The sequence below is a fragment of the Atractosteus spatula genome, chromosome 5 (assembly GCF_055471065.1).
Source record: "Atractosteus spatula isolate fAtrSpa1 chromosome 5, fAtrSpa1.hap1, whole genome shotgun sequence".
Classification (NCBI taxonomy): Eukaryota; Metazoa; Chordata; class Actinopteri; order Semionotiformes; family Lepisosteidae; genus Atractosteus; species Atractosteus spatula.
In genome coordinates, this window is record NC_142710.1 from 10,919,619 (window position 1) to 10,934,420 (window position 14,802).

General features: G+C 54.2%; 2 protein-coding genes across 4 annotated transcripts in view; both read right to left on the bottom strand.

Moving 5' to 3' along the window:
- Positions 1 to 760: 760 nt before the first annotated feature.
- On the bottom strand, positions 761 to 11,699 carry cdipt (CDP-diacylglycerol--inositol 3-phosphatidyltransferase (phosphatidylinositol synthase)). Its single transcript, XM_088915397.1, has 6 exons — positions 11,307 to 11,699; positions 9,193 to 9,327; positions 7,963 to 8,116; positions 7,781 to 7,862; positions 6,012 to 6,093; positions 761 to 2,276 (listed from the first exon to the last, which is right to left on the bottom strand). Exons 1-6 carry the CDS (start codon positions 11,347 to 11,349, stop codon positions 2,140 to 2,142), a joined length of 633 nt encoding a protein of 210 aa, XP_088771523.1. The 5' UTR covers positions 11,350 to 11,699; the 3' UTR covers positions 761 to 2,139.
- Positions 11,700 to 13,238: 1,539 nt separating this feature from the next.
- LOC148834068 (serine/threonine-protein kinase TAO2-like) overlaps positions 13,239 to 14,802 on the bottom strand; it is an 87,722-nt gene continuing 86,158 nt past the window's right edge. For all 3 annotated transcript variants that reach the window (XM_088917061.1, XM_088917062.1, XM_088917063.1), the window contains one exon: positions 13,239 to 14,802. This exon is cut by the window's right edge and continues 1,773 nt beyond it. The gene's annotated coding sequence lies outside the window, so the exon portion shown is untranslated.

Consider the following 14,802-nt stretch of genomic DNA (forward strand, 5'->3'; position numbering starts at 1 on the left):
ACACGCTGTCTCACACTCAGTTTAACACACACACTGATCCCAGCAGAGACACGGTGTCTCACACTCAGTTTAACACACACACTGATCCCAGCAGAGACACACTGTCTCACACTCAGTTTAACACACAGCACTGATCCCAGCAGAGACACTGTCTCACACTCAGTTTAACACACAGCACTGACCCCAGCAGAGACACTGTCTCACACTCAGTTTAACACACACACTGATCCCAGCAGAGACACGCTGTCTCACATTCAGTTTAACACACACACTGATCCCAGCAGAGACACGCTGTCTCACACTCAGTTTAACACACACTGACCCCAGCAGAGACACACTGTCTCACACTCAGTTTAACACACAGCACTGACCCCAGCAGAGACACTGTCTCACACTCAGTTTAACACACACACTGATCCCAGCAGAGACACTCTCTCACACTCGGTTTAACACACACACTGACCCCAGCAGAGACACTGTCTCACACTCAGTTTAACACACAGCACTGATCCCAGCAGAGACACTGTCTCACACTCAGTTTAACACACACACTGATCCCAGCAGAGACACTGTCTCACACTCAGTTTAACACACACACTGATCCCAGCAGAGACACTGTCTCACACTCAGTTTAACACACACAGATCCCAGCAGAGACACGCTGTCTCACAGTCCATCACTCAGGCCACCAGGGTGACAAGCTCTTACAGTGCTCTCTAGCTTGATGTGAACAGTACAGTCATGACACAGCGACAGTGGAGAAGTGAAAGGCTGTGGCCACTTTATTAGGAACCCTGGGGTTGTGCAGTTACATTCCCAGTCTGCTGGACATGCAAGCAGGTGGCTGTACAGCCCGAACACATGGTCCCTGCTACCCGTCTCCCGGTCCGGTCCGAACGGACTTCTGGTCCCTCGATCCCAACTGGGCTTGGTCAGCCATCGTCCCAGGGAGTGACACTGAACACACGTCTACCCACACGTGATGGTTTAACTCTACAACACTCATCGAGACAACTAACAGTTTCACTGACACTCTGTCTCTTTACAAATTGCTGATTGGAGGAGAGTTGTGCCCCTCCCCACAACCCCGTGCTGATTGGAGGAATGGTACGGTCTCTCCCCACAACCCCGTGCTGATTGCAGGAGAGGTACGGTCTCTCCCCACAGCTACATGCTGATTGGAGGAGAGGTCTGGTCCCTCCCCACAACTCCGTGCTGATTGGAGGAGAGGTCTGGTCCCTCCCCAACAGCACAGCCCCCTCAAACCCAGTGCTGACATCTAGACGATGATAATAATAATACTTTGTCTCTTCACGTCTACATGATCTCAGGAGGTACAGAGGAACACCAGGGTGAGGAGAAGCAGCTGTGTTCTGGCCTCAGGGCTGTAACAGCTGCGGTTCAGACTGAACACACAGCGCCTCCGACAGCGAGGGGCTCAGAGTGCTTCACAGTCCGAGGAAGGGCGCTCTCCCCTCTGGGCCGGGTCAGAACCGGGCTGGGGGGTGCTCTCCCCTCTGGACCGGGTCAGAACCGGGCTGGGGGGCGCTCTCCCCTCCGGACTGGGTCAGAACCGGGCTGGTGGGGGCCAGGAGGGGGCGCTCTCCCCTCTGGACCGGGTCAGAACCGGGCTGGGGGGCGCTCTCCCCTCCGGACTGGGTCAGAACCGGGCTGGGGGGCGCTCTCCCCTCCGGACCGGGTCAGAACCGGGCTGGGGGGCGCTCTCCCCTCCGGACTGGGTCAGAACCGGGCTGGGGGGGCCAGCAGGGGGCGCTCTCCTCTCTGGACCGGGTCAGAACCGGGCTGGGGGGGCCAGCAGGGGGCGCTCTCCCCTCTGGACCGGGTCACAACCGGGCTGGGGGGGCCAGCAGGGGGCAGGACACAGTAAGGACAGGGGTGTCGAACCTGGTGTCCTGAATACTGGTCATTAAAGACCCCATGGGGGGTGGAGTGGGGGGCTGTGGGGTGCAGTGGCCCCCTCCTCTCTGCAAAGCACTCTGGGATGCTGCGAGGCAAAAGGCGCTACATTGAGACAAGAAAAGACTAAGACTTTCGTACTGACAGTCCCACCCAACAACAGTGTAACGAGAGCTAGAGCTCGCGGAGAGCGTCGGTCCAGAGCCCGCCTGTCTCTCTCGCTCAGTCGCGGCGCGCCCCCCTCTCCGCGCGGTCGATGGCCGCCAGGTTGCGCGCGGCCGTGACGAGATGGACGACGCTGATCCCAGACTTGAGCACCGCCACCGGAGCGCTGAGGTACAGCAGAGCCTGCAGAAGCACTGGGAGAGAGAGAGACAGAGAGACAGGGGTCAGAGTCACACTGAGAGAGAGAGACAGAGAGACAGGGGTCAGAGTCACACTGAGACAGAGAGACACACAGGGGTCAGAGTCACACTGAGACAGAGAGACACAGGGGTCAGAGTCACACTGAGAGAGAGAGGGACAGGGGTCAGAGTCACACTGAGAGAGAGAGAGACAGGAGTCAGAGTCACACTGAGACAGAGAGACACACAGGGGTCAGAGTCACACTGAGAGAGAGAGAGACAGGGGTCAGAGTCACACTGAGAGAGAGAGACAGAGAGACAGGGGTCAGAGTCACACTGAGAGAGAGAGACAGAGAGACAGGGGTCAGAGTCACACTGAGAGAGAGAGAGACAGGAGTCAGAGTCACACTGAGACAGAGAGACACACAGGGGTCAGAGTCACACTGAGAGAGAGAGAGACAGGAGTCAGAGTCACACTGAGACAGAGAGACACACAGGGGTCAGAGTCACACTGAGAGAGAGAGACACACAGGGGTCAGAGTCACACTGAGAGAGAGAGAGACAGGGGTCAGAGTCACACTGAGAGAGAGAGACAGAGAGACAGGGGTCAGAGTCACACTGAGAGAGAGAGAGACACACAGGGGTCAGAGTCACACTGAGAGAGAGAGAGACAGGGGTCAGAGTCACACTGAGAGAGAGAGAGAGACAGGGGTCAGAGTCACACTGAGACAGAGAGACACACAGGGGTCAGAGTCACACTGAGACAGAGAGACACACAGGGGTCAGAGTCACACAGAGAGAGAGAGACACACAGGGGTCAGAGTCACACTGAGAGAGAGAGAGACTCCTAACAACGGGTGCAGGGCCGAATTAGGCCAGTACCCACTATTGATAAACATACAGAAAAGAATATTCAAGTATTGGCTACACCTAAAAAACAGCGACCAAAATTCCTACCACCACAGAGCCCTGCTGAGCCAAGAGCTGAGCCCAAAACACAGCCCCCTGAGCCAGCTGGTCCTGAGGCTCACCGACCTGAGCCACACCGACACTAACCAGCCTCAGGACAGCACTGCTAGAGCACCACAACCCAGACTCAACCACATCACAGCACAGATCAAACAGCAATATCTCACACACTGGGACACACACACACAGACACAACATAAACTGGAATGTTACAGAACCTTAAACAGACAATACACACTAGCTGAATATTTGACCAAAATAAAAAATAACAAACAGAAACAGACCCTGACGAAGTACAGGCTCAGTGACCACAACCTGGCCATAGAAACTGGGCGACACAGGCAGACCTGGCTGTCCAGAGAGGACAGGCTGTGCTCCCACTGCCAGCGGGGAGAAATAGAGACAGAGGTGCACTTCCTACTGCACTGTGACAGATACTCTGGGATTAGAGAAACATTCTTCCCTAAATTCAGAAATCTAATCCCAGAGTTCCCACACCTGCCAGAATCACAACGGGTCCCAATCCTACTGGGAGAGGGAGGAGGGAACTCAGTTGAACTGGCAGCCCAGTATGTGATCTCCTGTCACAGCCTGAGGAACAGTGAGTCTGTCTCCCAATAATGCTCCAGCCGCCTACAGAATATGTCAATATTGTATAATATGTCTTTGTTGTAAATGTCTGTAATATGTCTGTAGATTTTATTTTACTTCTATTTTTGTTTTGTTTCATGTAAATATCATTACTTTCATTTGCTTTGGCAACACTGATTGTACCCATCGGTCATGCTAATAAAGCACCTTGAATTGAATTGAATTGAAAATTGAGAGACAGGGGTCAGAGTCACACTGAGAGAGAGAGACAGAGAGACAGGGGTCAGAGTCACACTGAGAGAGAGAGACAGGGGTCAGAGTCACACTGAGAGAGAGAGACAGGGGTCAGAGTCACACTGAGAGAGAGAGAGACAGGGGTCAGAGTCACACAGAGAGAGAGAGACAGGGGTCAGAGTCACACAGAGAGAGAGAGACACACAGGGGTCAGAGTCACACTGAGAGAGAGAGACACACAGGGGTCAGAGTCACACTGAGAGAGAGAGAGACAGGGGTCAGAGTCACACTGAGACAGAGAGAGAGACAGGGGTCAGAGTCACACTGAGACAGAGAGACAGGGGTCAGAGTCACACTGAGACAGAGAGACACACAGGGGTCAGAGTCACACAGAGAGAGAGAGACAGGGGTCAGAGTCACACAGAGAGAGAGAGACAGGGGTCAGAGTCACACTGAGAGAGAGAGACACACAGGGGTCAGAGTCACACTGAGAGAGAGAGACACACAGGGGTCAGAGTCACACTGAGAGAGAGACAGAGAGACAGGGGTCAGAGTCACACTGAGAGAGAGAGACACACAGGGGTCAGAGTCACACTGAGAGAGAGAGAGAGACAGGGGTCAGAGTCACACAGAGAGAGAGAGACAGGGGTCAGAGTCACACTGAGAGAGAGAGACACACAGGGGTCAGAGAGACACTGAGAGAGAGAGAGAGACAGGGGTCAGAGTCACACAGAGAGAGAGAGACAGGGGTCAGAGTCACACTGAGAGAGAGAGACACACAGGGGTCAGAGTCACACTGAGAGAGAGAGAGAGAGAGAGACAGGGGTCAGAGTCACACTGAGACAGAGAGAGAGACAGGGGTCAGAGTCACACTGAGACAGAGAGACAGGGGTCAGAGTCACACTGAGAGAGAGAGACACACAGGGGTCAGAGTCACACTGAGAGAGAGAGAGACGGGTCAGAGTCACACAGAGAGAGAGAGACAGGGGTCAGAGTCACACAGAGAGAGAGACACACAGGGGTCAGAGTCACACTGAGAGAGAGAGACAGGGGTCAGAGTCACACTGAGAGAGAGAGACACACAGGGGTCAGAGTCACACTGAGAGAGAGAGAGACAGGGGTCAGAGTCACACAGAGAGAGAGAGACAGGGGTCAGAGTCACACTGAGAGAGAGAGACAGGGGTCAGAGTCACACTGAGAGAGAGAGACAGAGAGACAGGGGTCAGAGTCACACTGAGAGAGAGAGACAGAGAGACAGGGGTCAGAGTCACACTGAGAGAGAGAGACAGAGAGACAGGGGTCAGAGTCACACTGAGAGAGAGAGAGAGACAGGGGTCAGAGTCACACTGAGAGAGAGAGAGACACAGGGGTCAGAGTCACACTGAGAGAGAGAGACACAGGGGTCAGAGTCACACTGAGAGAGAGAGAGACACAGGGGTCAGAGTCACACTGAGAGAGAGAGACACACAGGGGTCAGAGTCACACTGAGAGAGAGAGAGAGACACAGGGGTCAGAGTCACACTGAGAGAGAGAGACACAGGGGTCAGAGTCACACTGAGAGAGAGAGAGACACAGGGGTCAGAGTCACACTGAGAGAGAGAGAGACACAGGGGTCAGAGTCACACTGAGAGAGAGAGACACACAGGGGTCAGAGTCACACTGAGAGAGAGAGAGACACACAGGGGTCAGAGTCACACTGAGAGAGAGAGAGACACACAGGGGTCAGAGTCACACTGAGAGAGAGAGAGACACAGGGGTCAGAGTCACACTGAGAGAGAGAGAGACAGGGGTCAGAGTCACACTGAGAGAGAGAGAGACAGGGGTCAGAGTCACACTGAGAGAGAGACACAGGGGTCAGAGTCACACTGAGAGAGAGAGAGACAAAGGTCAGAGTCACACTGAGAGAGAGAGAGACACAGGGGTCAGAGTCACACACACACACAGAAAGACACTTACCCGGTGGATCTTGGATGAAGTGGAGCACATACAGCAGGCAGTAGAATAACTCATTTCCAGAGCACATCAAGAACAGCACCGTCTGAGAGAGAGAGAGGGGTTAATACAGACACACTGACTGGACACTCCAGTACATTAACACTACACTGAGAGAGAGAGGGGTTAATACAGACACACTGACTGGACACTCCAGTACATGAACACTGCACTGAGAGAGCGAGAGAGAGGGGTTAATACACACACACTGACTGGACACTCCAGCACATTAACACTGCACTGAGAGAGAGAGGGGTTAATACAGACACACTGACTGGACACTCCAGTACATTAACACTGCACTGAGAGAGAGAGGGGTTAATACACACACACTGACTGGACACTCCAGTACATTAACACTGCACTGAGAGAGAGAGGGGTTAATACAGACACACTGACTGGACACTCCAGTACATTAACACTGCACTGAGAGACAGAGGGGTTAATACAGACACACTGACTGGACACTCCAGTACATTAACACTGCACTGAGAGAGAGAGAGGGGTTAATACAGACACACTGACTGGACACTCCAGTACATTAACACTGCACTGAGAGAGAGAGAGGGGTTAATACAGACACACTGACTGAACACTGTACAGTACATGAACACTGCACTGAGAGAGAGAGGGGTTAATACAGACACACTGACTGGACACTCCAGTACATTAACACTGCACTGAGAGACAGAGGGGTTAATACAGACACACTGACTGGACACTCCAGTACATTAACACTGCACTGAGAGAGAGAGAGGGGTTAATACAGACACACTGACTGGACACTCCAGTACATTAACACTGCACTGAGAGAGAGGGGTTAATACACACACACACTGACTGGACACTCTAGTACATTAACACTGCACTGAGAGAGAGGGGGGTTAATACAGACACACTGACTGGACCCTCCAGTACATTAACACTGCACTGAGAGAGAGAGAGGGGTTAATACACACACACTGACTGGACACTCCAGTACATTAACACTGCACTGAGAGAGAGAGGGGTTAATACAGACACACTGACTGGACACTCCAGTACATTAACACTGCACTGAGAGAGAGAGGGGTTAATACACACACACTGACTGGACACTCCAGTACATTAACACTGCACTGAGAGAGAGAGGGGTTAATACACACACACTGACTGGACACTCCAGTACATTAACACTGCACTGAGAGAGAGAGAGGGGTTAATACACACACACTGACTGGACACTCCAGTACATTAACACTGCACTGAGAGAGAGAGGGGTTAATACACACACACTGACTGGACACTCCAGTACATTAACACTGCACTGAGAGACAGAGGGGTTAATACACACACACTGACTGGACACTCCAGTACATTAACACTGCACTGAGAGAGAGAGGGGTTAATACAGACACACTGACTGGACACTCCAGTACATTAACACTGCACTGAGAGGAGATCACAGAGAATCCCTCAGTGTTAAGAACACAACAGGAGAGGAGAAAGAGAGAGAGAGAGAGAGAGAGAGGAGATCACAGGATCACTCAGTAATGGACAAGACAGGAGACACAGCGAGAGAGAGAGGAGATGACAAGCTCCTGAGTATGAGCGCACAGTGGAGACAGCCGACTCCAGAGATCGGCTCTCTCTGTCAGCAGCTGGAGCTGTTCCAGGGCGTGTACGCATGTAAATACAGATCGAGGGCTGTATGGGAAGACGTTGTTCCCGGAGGGTAGCCGCCAGCTGCTCACCCGTGAGGTGTAGTAGACTCTGAGCAGGGGGTTCCCGGACAGGTCGATGGTCTTGTGGCTGGAGCTGCCCTTCATGATAGAGCTGCAGGGCAGAGAGGGACACAGCGTCAGGGGTTAGGGGTCAGGGGCCAGGGGCCAGGGGTCAGGGGGCCAGGGGGCCAGGGGCCACCCCGCGGACTCACCTGTGCAGGTGCAGCCAGTGGGAGGCCACGTCCAGGGTCATGCTGAGCTGGAAGAGGAAGGTGCATTGTGGGTAGAGGAGGGAGAGGTTGACCAGCAGGCACATGGTGACACAGCGGTCAGTCAGCATGTCGAGCATCGCCCCGAACTTCGTCCCTGAGAGAGAGAGACAGACAGACAGACAGACAGGCAGAGAGAGTGAGACAGAGAGAGAGAGACTCTCCTGGTGCTCAGGGAGCTCAGGCGGAGGTACAGTACCCTGGTTCAGCGATCGAGAGAGAGACACACAGACAGACAGACAGACTCTCCTGGTGCTCAGGGAATTCAGGCGGAGGTACAGTACCCTGGTTCAGCGATCGAGAGAGAGACACACAGACAGACAGACTCTCCTGGTGCTCAGGGAATTCAGGTGGAGGTACAGTACCCTGGTTCAGCGATCGAGAGAGAGACACACAGACACACAGACAGACAGACTCTCCTGGTGCTCAGGGAGTTCAGGCGGAGGTACAGTACCCTGGTTCAGCGATCGAGAGAGAGACACACAGACAGACAGACAGACTCTCCTGGTGCTCAGGGAGTTCAGGGGGAGGTACAGTACCCTGGTTCAGCAAACGAGAGACAGACAGACAGACAGACAGACAGACTCTCCTGGTGCTCAGGGAGTTCAGGCAGAGGTACAGTACCCTGGTTCAGCGATCAAGAGAGAGACACACAGACAGACAGACAGACAGACTCTCCTGGTGCTCAGGGAGTTCAGGCAGAGGTACAGTACCCTGGTTCAGCGATCGAGAGAGAGACACACAGACAGACAGACAGACAGACAGACAGACAGACAGACAGACAGACAGACAGACAGACAGACAGACAGACAGACTCTCCTGGTGCTCAGGGAGCTCAGGCGGAGGTACAGTACCCTGGTTCAGCGATCGAGAGAGAGACAGACAGACAGACAGACAGACAGACAGACAGACAGACAGACAGACAGACAGACTCTCCTGGTGCTCAGGGAGTTCAGGCAGAGGTACAGTACCCTGGTTCAGCGATCAAGAGAGAGACACACAGACAGACAGACAGACTCTCCTGGTGCTCAGGGAGTTCAGGCGGAGGTACAGTACCCTGGTTCAGCGATCGAGAGACAGACAGACAGACAGACAGACAGACAGACAGACAGACAGACAGACAGACAGACAGACTCTCCTGGTGCTCAGGGAGCTCAGGCGGAGGTACAGTACCCTGGTTCAGCGATCGGGCTGCCATTCCATCAAACGCATCCAGCAGGGCGCTGATCAGGTAACTGATGATGGCTGGAACAGGACTGGTGGGCATGAAGTACAGGGCCAGGAGAGCCAGTGCAATCCGGGCATAGCCTGAGAGAGAGAGGGGTTAATACTCATCAACACTGCACTGAGAGAGAGCGGGGTTAATACCCATCAACACTGCACTGAGAGAGAGAGGGGTTAATACCCATCAACACTGCACTGAGAGAGAGCGGGGTTAATACCCATCAACACTGCACTGAGAGAGAGGGGGGTTAATACCCATCAACACTGCACTGAGAGAGAGGGGGGTTAATACCCATCAACACTGCACTGAGAGAGAGGGGAGTTAATACCCATCAACACTGCACTGAGAGAGAGGGGGGTTAATACCCATCAACACTGCACTGAGAGAGAGGGGAGTTAATACCCATCAACACTGCACTGAGAGAGAGGGGTTAATACAGACACACTGACTGGACACTCCAGTACATTAACACTGCACTGAGAGAGAGAGGGGTTAATACGGACACACTGACTGGACACTCCAGTACATTAACACTGCACTGAGAGAGAGAGGGGGGTTCATACACACACACTGACTGGACACTCCAGTACATTAACACTGCCCTGAGAGAGAGAGGGGTTAATACACACACACTGACTGGACACTCCAGTACATTAACACTGCACTGAGAGAGAGGGGTTAATACCCATCAACACTGCACTGAGAGAGAGGGGGGTTAATACCCATCAACACTGCACTGAGAGAGAGAGGGGTTAATACCCATCAACACTGCACTGAGAGAGAGAGGGGTTAATACAGACACACTGACTGGACACTCCAGTACATGAACACTGCACTGAGAGAGAGAGGGGTTAATACAGACACACTGACTGGACACTCCAGTACATTAACACTGCACTGAGAGAGAGGGGGGTTAATACACACACACTGACTGGACACTCCAGTACATTAACACTGCACTGAGAGTGCAGGGTGTACAGACCACTCCAGAAGAACACAAACCAGTGGTGCATAGACCAGTCCATACCAGCCCAGTGGAACACAGCCCAGTCCAGCCCAGTGGAACACAGAGCAGTCCAGTGGAGCACAGACCAGTCCAGCCCAGTGGAGCACAGACCAGTCAAGCCCAGTGATGCACAGCCCAGTCCTGCCCAGTGGCGCACAGACCAGTCCAGCCCAGTCACGCACAGCCCAGTACAGTCCAGAGGAGCACAGAGCAGTACAGCCCAGTGACGCACAGTTCAGTCCATTCCAGCCCAATGGCGCACAGACCAGTCCAGTCCAGCCCAGTGGCGCACAGACCAGTCCAGTCCAGCCCAGTCCAGTGGAGCACAGACCAGTCCAGTCCAGTCCAGTCCAGTCCAGTCCAGTCCAGTGTAGCACAGAGCAGTCCAGCCCAGTGGCGCACAGACCAGTCCAGTCCAGTCCAGTGGAGCACAGACCAGTCCAGCCCAGTGGCGCACAGTCCAGTCCAGTCCAGTCCAGTGGAGCACAGAGCAGTCCAGCCCAGTGGCGCACAGTCCAGTCCAGTCCAGTCCAGTCCAGTGGAGCACAGAGCAGTCCAGCCCAGTGGCGCACAGACCAGTCCAGTCCAGTCCAGTCCAGTGGAGCACAGAGCAGTCCAGCCCAGTGGCGCACAGACCAGTCCAGTCCAGTCCAGTGGAGCACAGAGCAGTCCAGCCCAGTGGCGCACAGTCCAGTCCAGTCCAGTCCAGTCCAGTGGAGCACAGAGCAGTCCAGCCCAGTGGCGCACAGTCCAGTCCAGTCCAGTCCAGTGGAGCACAGAGCAGTACAGTCCAGAGGAGCACAGAGCAGTACAGCCCAGTGACGCACAGTTCAGTCCATTCCAGCCCAATGGCGCACAGACTAGTCCAGTCCAGTCCAGTCCAGTGGAGCACAGTCCAGTCCAGTCCAGTCCAGTCCAGTGGAGCACAGAGCAGTCCAGCCCAGTGGCGCACAGTCCAGTCCAGTCCAGTCCAGTGGAGCACAGAGCAGTACAGCGCAGCGCATCAGTAATAAAGTGTGTAAAACAGGGAAAGAGACGACGCGCAGGCGGGCTCACCGATCAGGTTGGGGACGAAGAGGAAGATGTTCTCCTCCGCCATGGTGCTGAAGCTGCAGACGAGCGAGGCGTCCGGACCCGCTCTCCTCCGGATACGGACCCAGAACCGGCCCTTAGCGTGACGTCACCGCCGCGGACGGCTCCACTCTCACAGGAGGCGGGGGGGGGGGTGCCTCGCTTCCAGAGGAGCGTGAGGACTCGGGTCTTTGAACCGTATCGCGTGGGTGACTACGTCCGGACCAGAAGACGTACAAGTGATCCGATCCGATCAGATCTGAGATCCCCGCTGCTGAAAGACGTCCCCGAGCGCCACTGTGGGAATATTTTTCATGTCCTCCCTCGCCGCCCCCCCCGTCAAACGGCCCGACTTGCGAGGCTCCGTCCGGAAGGCGCGGCGGACGATACCAAACTCTCCAGGCAGGGGGGGGGAGGGGGAGAGAGGATTTGTTTTTCGCTTGAAAGCGTCACGATCTGTCTAATTATTCGGCTCCCTCCTCGCTGAAAGCATCAGCTCATATCGCTGAGAGTCTGGATACGGTCTCTCAAAGTCTCTCCTTGTGCTATTCGCGCGTCGACGCTGTCGGTGCGACCCCGCGTCGGGATCCGAGCAGCCCGGAAGAGATCACGGGGGACAGCTCCCGCCCCGCAGCGGGAGAGAGAAGGGTACAGTTTTCAGATGGTTGTTGGGTTTTTCCACGGTCGAGTCCTGTTAGGGTCCAGTGTGTCTGTGTGTCTCTACACCAGTGCACCGCAGAAACACACACACACACACACACACACGGTCTGGGGGAGGAAACCGAGGACAACGCAGGGAGAACATGCAAACTCCACACAGACAGCACCCCAGGGCCCAGTGCTGACCCCTGCCCAGTGAATCAGTTATACACATTGAAGTAAATCAATATTTAATAATAATTCTTTATGCTTCTGTAGCGCTTTTCTGGACACCCCACTCAGAGCTCCTTACAGTAATGGGGATCCCCCCCACCCCCACCAGTGTGTACCCCCACCTGGATGAGGCTCCAGTCTGCTCCCCACACAGCAGCTCTCAGAGCGATGAGGACAGGTCAGAGGTCATTAATAATACCCTTATACTTATATAGCGCCTTTCTGGACGCCCCGCTGGTGGTGGGGATCCCCTCCAGCAGCAGCAGTGTGGAGCCCCACCAGTGCGCTCACACACAGCAGCTCTCAGAGCGATGAGGACAGGTCAGAGGTCATCAGGGGTTACTAGGAGGCCAGGACTGGTCAAGACCAGGGGGACACCGGGGTAACACCCGACTCTTTTATAGAGACACCCCGGGATTGTTCATGACCACAGAGAGTCAGGACCCCGGTTTTACGTCTCCTCTGAAGGACGGAGCCCTCTTACAGTCCAGTGTCCCCGTCAGTGTCCAGCCCTAGTCTTTTATAGCTCACCATCACTGTACTGGGGCATCAGGACCCACACAGAGCGCAGGGAGAGAGCGCCCCCTGCTGGCCCCACTCACCCTTCTCCCAGGAGTCTCCCCTCCAGGTACTGGCCAGGCTCCCCCTGCTGGGCTCCAGTGGGCTGGGAGCTGGGAGAGAGCGCCCCCTGCTGGGCTCCAGTGGGCTGCGAGCTGGGTGAGAGCGCCCCCTGCTGGCCCCACTCACACCTCTCCCAGGAGTCTCCCCTCCAGGTACTGGCCAGGCTCCCCCTGCTGGGCTCCAGTGGGCTGTGAGCTGCGTGAGAGCGCCCCCTGCTGGCCCCACTCACACCTCTCCCAGGAGTCTCCCCTCCAGGTACTGGCCAGGCTCCCCCTGCTGGGCTCCAGTGGGCTGGGAGCTGGGTGAGAGCGCCCCCTGCTGGGCTCCAGTGGGCTGGGAGCTGGGAGCTGCAGGGTGACCTGGCTGCTGGCGTATTTAATTGGACTCATTACATAATGAAGGAACACAGATAATAGATTTCAGACAGAAAAAGTTTTTTTTTTTAATTTTTTAATTAAGTCTCTTTTGTTTCTGTTTATAACGGCTATTCACATTATTATGAACATTACAACGAGTTTCACATAAAATCATTAACTCTTCTTAAAACAGATTTATTTTGTTAATCGTCGTTTTTCTTTTTTGAGTGTTTTTTTAAGTTCTCGGTTAAGTTTCTGTACAGACAGTCCGTTTATAACAACCCGACACCCCCCCCCCCTCCCACAGCGCCCCCAGCGGCGGGGACACGCTACTGCAGCCCCTCACTGTAACGACTCGTATAACGCAATTGGCAATTTTTAAATTATAGTTTTAAAAAAAAGTTGAACCCAGCAAGACCTCCGCTCCACAGCCACTGGGGTTCCGCGTGAACTGTCCGGTCCCCTGGCGGCTCCGAGCTCGTCTGCGGCGCCAGACCTACCGGCTTGGACCTCTGGAGCCAGTTTTAAACAGCGCCGCCGCCGTGGTTCTGATCAGGTAATACTCGGGTTTTTTTTAAAAAACAAACTACAACACCCACAATGCACTGCCCCTTGACACCAAAGCTAAAGACAAACAGGGAATGCCGGGAACTGTAGTCCTGTTGTACTTCTCCCTCCCGTCTTCGGCAGCTCGAAACTCTGCCCCCCGCCCCCTAGCGGACGTACTCGGCATTACACAGGTCAACTGTTCTCGTAGGCATTAGAAAAGTTATCAACAGAAAAACGGTTAGTGTGAAACATAAATATAACAATAACATTAATAGCAGTTACAAAATTATAATAAAAAACACTTTCAGAAACATCTTCCAGAACCTGGAGTAACTTTCGTTATTTCATCATCATCATCGTTGGCTGCAGGGACAGCGACTTCGATGCAAGAATGAGGCTCTAGTTTTAGGAGCTGGAAATTAACGAGCTGTGCAGACAGTGTCTCGAGCTGAGGGTCCCACACTCGACTGCACCCCTGTACACTCCAGCCTGACCCCTGTAAACTGTCACTCCTGAACACTGACACCCCGTCTCTCTCAATCTGAGTGCCTGTCTGGGTCTCTGTTTCTCTCTCTCTGAGTCTCTGTGCCTGTCTGTCTGTCTCTCTGTCCGATTCTCTGTACTCGTCTGTCTGTCTGAGTCTCTGTATCTGTCTGTATTTCTGTCTGTCTGAGTCTCTGTGCCTGTCTGTCTGAGTCTCTGTATCTGTCTGTATTTCTGTCTGTCTGAGTCTCTGTGTCTGTCTGTCTGAGTCTCTGTGCCTGTCTGTCTCTCTGTCTGTGATATGAACAATACCAACAGCAGCCCCAGGCAGGACGGCTGTGATCCGTGAGGAACTCCACTCAGGTCAGCGACACCTGAAACCCCACCGTTTCCCACAAGGGGACTTAAAGCAGTCCTGGTGGGTCAGTAACTTCAGGGTCAGGGTGGGTCAGCTGGTCCCCCTCTCTCTCTCTCTCTCCAGGGGCTCAGATCCAGCCCCACTCAGCTCCCAGACCACAGAGAGATTCCCGACACAGCCAGCGCCCCCTGCTGTAACACCGGATCCTGCTGACAAGAGATAAGACACGCGCACAAGCACT